The sequence below is a fragment of the Buceros rhinoceros genome, unplaced genomic scaffold, assembly GCF_000710305.1.
Source record: "Buceros rhinoceros silvestris isolate BGI_N320 unplaced genomic scaffold, ASM71030v1 scaffold18556, whole genome shotgun sequence".
Classification (NCBI taxonomy): domain Eukaryota; kingdom Metazoa; phylum Chordata; class Aves; order Bucerotiformes; family Bucerotidae; genus Buceros; species Buceros rhinoceros.
Genome location: NW_010417141.1, coordinates 53,341 through 58,612, shown reverse-complemented (window position 1 = coordinate 58,612; position 5,272 = coordinate 53,341). Strand labels below are relative to the sequence as shown.

Below are 5,272 nucleotides of genomic sequence, written 5' to 3'. Positions count from 1 at the left end.
GGTCGAGGACGGGGCCGGGCGGGCGTCCGGCCTCGTACCGCACAGCCCGCAGCGCTGCCACCTCCCCTGCTGCTCGGTGCCCTGCAACCACGATAAATCCTGGTTTTATCGTGCTCTGGCGCTGCGGTGCTGTTCCCTCCGCCCCAGTAACCACGGGATAACTTGCTTCGGTGGCCAGCTCCGCACGGACACTTAGATGGGATTTTTCTATTTTATTAGTTGCCTGCTTGACGAGGTACTCATGCCAGCGAGTTTCAGATTTCGAGAAGCTGAAGCCGAAGTAATTTTCTCTCAATAATTCATTAAACCATCTATTTAGACCCTTCCCCCCCGCCAAGATTACAAAGCTATTTCAGCTAAGAATTTTCAGCTTTTTGTGATGGAGACGTCTCAGCAGAACTTCATGTTCAAGGCGATAAAGTCCTCTATAGACGCACGTCTGCCTTTGACTTTGAAAACCTTGCTAGCTGACCTTAGGGTCTTCTCTAGATACTTCCAAGAAATTAACCAGCATCTGACTAAAAATACATCTTACACAGAAAAGACAAAGCAGAAGCACTCGCTTTGTCAGCGGAGCAGACTGGCGTGTGTTTATGTGATGTTCTCCTAACTGAATAAAGAATGCTGTTGGCCATGCACCCTTTAATCTTGGACAATAGCCACCTGCATTAGGAATAGTAAGATGCAGTTGATCATCTTTGAGCAGACAAGCGTGTGCAAATGAGATGACTTGCAAGAGGGACAGTTTTCCGTGATTGTGGCATTTAGATTAAAAAGATTTCATTCCACTTAAATCCTTAAAAAAAAAATAAACTCAGGGACAGTTAAAAGCACAAGCAAGAAATTTCAAGAGAGATAAGGCGTGTGTTTGTATACACACACACACACCAGAGAGAACATGCAACAGAGAATTCTCTTCTTTGGGTCCAGACTGCTGATGGGTTTCAGAGCTCTTGCCTTGGTGAGTGTACACTGATGGCTTTCTCTCCAGGAAGGACAGCCCATTTACCTGGCGGTGAAGGGAGTCGTATTTGATGTCACTTCTGGAAAAGGTGCGTTTGCTGCTTCTCTGCTCTCTGCTTTGTTTTCAGGCTCTTACTCAGTCATTGGGTTTTAAATATTCTCAATGTATTAGAAGCTTCCAGTTCAATTGCAACAAGAATTTATTTTTTCCTTCTCTAAAAAAACTCAAATTTTCCTCCTCTGACACCTCTTCCCCCAAGGAGGTGTAAGTTCTTTTGTCTAGAACTTACTCTGGTTTGAGATTACACATAGACAAGCCAGCGTAGTCCAGTTTGCTGGGGCACCAGTGACAGTAGTACTGAAGACGCCTGCCCCCACCCCTGAGTCCTCACCAGATGCGGGGTCAGGCCACTCGGACACCGGTGCTACAGTATTTTATTGCACGGGGTACATGAACTGACCAGATCAAAGCTAACTCGGATGTACCGGAATTGCACTACACAACACCCGCAGTGCTGCAGTCTACAAACCTCTCATGAGAATGTGGAGCAAAGCTCTCTAAACTGTAAGACCACAGTATAGGAGTTCAGCAGTTGTATTCTATAACCCCACTCTCTGGGGTTTTGGGGTTTTTATAAATGATTGGGATATATTATCAAAAAGTAGCAAATCAGAAGTCAGTTTTGGAAAGAAGAGTCTTAAACTTGAGCCGTTGCTTTCAGTTCACTGGCTGGTGAGAAGTAGAGGCTGAACGTACCCTGTCTGTTACCAGGTCATCGTTGGTTGTTTTCTTTTTCCATCTGGCAGAATTTTATGGAAAAGGAGCCCCATACAATGCTTTGGTTGGAAAAGACTCCACAAGAGGAGTTGCAAAGATGTCTCTGGACCCAGCAGACCTTACACATGACTTGGTAAGAAAATGGACTATTAGTTTAATTCCCTTTTGCAAAGTTTTGTTCTTTTGCAAGATGATGAGTGATAATAGTGAATTACTTGTATGGATTTAAGTCTATTCACATCTTTAAAAACAAAATGACTTAATATTCCTTAAATACATAAAATGGATGTGTGTTTACTGCTCACGAAAGGTGCAGCGCTAACAACCTTAAAGAGGAATGTTCTTAGTCTGTGTCATCACTACCGATGTGAGCACATGAAAAGGGACATTACCCGCTGTTTAAAAAGGGGCTTCCAAAGAGAGTAAATCTCTGTCACTTGATTTAGTGCATCCTGTGTCACTGACGTGGTGGTGGATCTAAGCCTGGCAGTGGGTTGTTGCTTGTTTGAGGTGTGATTTACTTACGCAGGGAAAATGAAGGGAGATTAATGGTTTGGTTTACCTGAATATATTAAATTTGAATGAAAAGAATAAAATTACAGGTTATACTATCAATTTAGTTAATCATGCTCTGCAAAGTAAACCCCAAAGCTGGCCCTAAGGTTTACAGTAATCAGTAAAAAAGAAAAATGCATGTAAATACCTGTATTGTTATTTCTCCGAGACAGGACTTTCACTTCCCTATTTCATTCAGACAGGGCTTACGGAAGAGGAACTGAAGTCCCTGGACGATATCTTCAATAATGTGTATAAGGCCAAATATCCCATTGTGGGCTACACTTCTCGACGAATTCTGAATGAGGATGGCAGCCCCAATCTGGACTTTAAACCTGAAGATCAGCCACATTTCAACATTAAAGATGAGTTTTGAGGACTGGTTTTGTGCCTAGCGAATGCCCAGAGAGAGGCACGATCTTTTCTGGAGCTGGTTATAAAAACTGGCTATCCTGAGTCAGTTCTCTGTTTAGAAAATACAGATGTGCGTGGACACACATAGGTTAGAGGAAACAAACAGATCTGTATTAGTGACATACACTGTCAGGGCTGTTGGCTCTGAATTAGGGGAATTACTTCATCTGTAAGTCCTTTCTGCCTGTTTACAAGTCTTAATGTAAAATGACTTTCCTTAGAGGAGAAATAAATCTTTTTTCCCCAAGAGAACTACTGTGACATGTAAGTAAGAATGTTATTATGTTAGTTTTAAATAAATGACATTTAAGTTTTTAAAATAATTATCAAAGCTGTGATCTATATTAGATTATGATGATTTTCTTCCAGCATCCTCCACTCTTTCTCTGACAAAAAAAAGGAAATGACAGCCTGCTGTTCACCACAGGCTCTTACAGCACAAGTTTGTTATAGTTTCGTGTCCTGCGGATGTTGTTAGCATCTTTATATTGACAATTTCGGCTTTCATTTTTAATTGCTGTTAGTTTTTCGTTGTTCTTACTCTGGTTCCACCAATGCTGTGGCAATCAAGTGTGCATTCCTATGTTCCTTTTCCTTTTAACCTTGTATAAGCTGCATAGCCCGCAGGGTGGAAGCAGACCCCCTTTATCGGCTTTCCCTGGCAGTCTTTCAGCAACAAGAGGACCATAAAAGCATGTGCTATATATTGCCACTAACCACTGACTTTCAGTGACTTGAGTAGAGTGTACATTGTTGTGTATGTGGATTTATCTGCCACTGTGGCAGGTTGAATTGACATGGACAAACTGAGCAGCTGCTCCCAATTCTATATTAATAATACAATAAACATACAAGTCTATATTTTGTTCTGTTGCTTTAGCATTTGGGCCATTTTCTTTGAAGGAAGGATTTTACTAGATGATTCTCCACTTTATGGTTTGCGCGGGACAGCTGCCTGTCAGTTGAATAACTAGAAGAGCTGTTTCTGTTGGTCCTTTCTTCCACAGCCTTACAGATTTCACTCTAAAATAGTTTTGTGTCTTACCATTAGACCTCTTGATTTGCAGGAGGGACTCCATGGCCCCCCGCACTGTTGGATGGTGCTTTGGGGTGGAATAAATAACTTAGCATCTAAGAAAATACTATGACTTCAGAGAATTATTTTTGTTTTATTATTACTGCTGGTCTTTTGACTAGACCAGCAGCAGCTGGGAGTTGTCCCCCTGGTGATGCCTGCCCACCAGTACAGGTGTATACCTGCCATCTTTATGGGAACGCATGTGGGTGTGGTGGTGGTTCTTTTGCCAGCATTTTACTGCTTTTCCCCCTTCTCCTCCCTTCCTTAGGGGGCAGTAGATGTGCTGCTGTGGTTCTGTAGCAGTCTTGGCTTCATCTGGGATTGGCAGATCCAGCTGCATTTCAAACATGTTGTAGCTAGCTCATAACTCATCACCAGGGAGGGGCTTAATGGTTACTGTTCTTTTTGCTATTTTCCCATTCATGCTATGCAGGTCACCTTTGCTGATCTCAAAGTGGATAACTCACCTTCCATTGGTACTAAATTTCAGGTTTGTTTCAGGGAAGAAACCCTCCTGTTGCAACAGGAAACGGTGATACAACCCTCACTCACCTAGTGTGAGACCCTTGCGAACCCAACCTGCTCTCACTCATGACTGTGAACAGAGGGAGACAGTCTTGTCCTTCCTTTCTGTTCTTAAAGACAAGATTATCACAACTGAGTGCATTTTAGAATGCAGAGTGGTTTTGGGTCTGTTTTTATTTCAGTTTGGGAGCTGAAGGACTCACATTTAATCACTTCCTAGACTATTTCACTCGAGGTTCCTGCCCAGCAGGATGGTTTTATGATAATAAGGCTTTTCACTGACTACTTTTTAAAAAAGAATTCAGAGTACTACAGTATTTCTTTTAGTTTAATGACACTATTTTATGTGTAATGTTGTTACTCACCAACAGCCTGTAATTTATTTTGTTTAAAAGCAAACTGCCTGCTATCGTGGTTTTGTTCCAGAAGTTGCATTTCACTGACCTCATAATTATTGTAGTAAAACAGGTGTCCTCGCTCCCTATATGTTGCACTCAAAACAAGCCCGGTGTAAAGCCTGGTTGTAGCCCTCCTACTACTCCGCACCTCCTTTGGAGAGTGAAGAATTTCTTTTCAATTTACTTGCACCTTCCAGATAACATTTTTGCAGATGTAGAGACTGCGGTTAAGTGGAATCCTTCTAAGAGCCTATAAGGTGTGTTAGCAGCTGCTAGTCACAGGTACTAGTTGCTGCAGCCTAACCTGAACAAGACAACCTGCCAGAATGCAGGTACTCCGAATCCTCCGGATGGAGCGGCTGAGATTTTTCCCAGGAATTTGGGATTATATATAAACCAAAGTTATTTTTTCCTACCCGTAATGAGTATATGGACACCATTCTTTTTGTGGCCATTCACCAAAATACGAGCATTTCATTCAGTGAATCAGTTTCTGCAGTAGTTTTCTTACGCAGAAAAGGCCTTGTGTTTCTTTAAAAGCCACAGCCGAGGCTAATAATT

The 5,272-nt window shown here is 42.2% G+C and overlaps 1 protein-coding gene across 1 annotated transcript; it reads left to right on the top strand.

Moving 5' to 3' along the window:
• Positions 1 to 991: 991 nt before the first annotated feature.
• On the top strand, positions 992 to 2,672 carry NENF (neudesin neurotrophic factor; the record flags this gene model as incomplete). Its single annotated transcript, XM_010138100.1, has 3 exons — positions 992 to 1,052; positions 1,771 to 1,874; positions 2,496 to 2,672. Coding segments are annotated over 3 exons (342 nt in total), but the record flags the coding sequence as incomplete, so codon positions are not given.
• Positions 2,673 to 5,272: the final 2,600 nt, after the last annotated feature.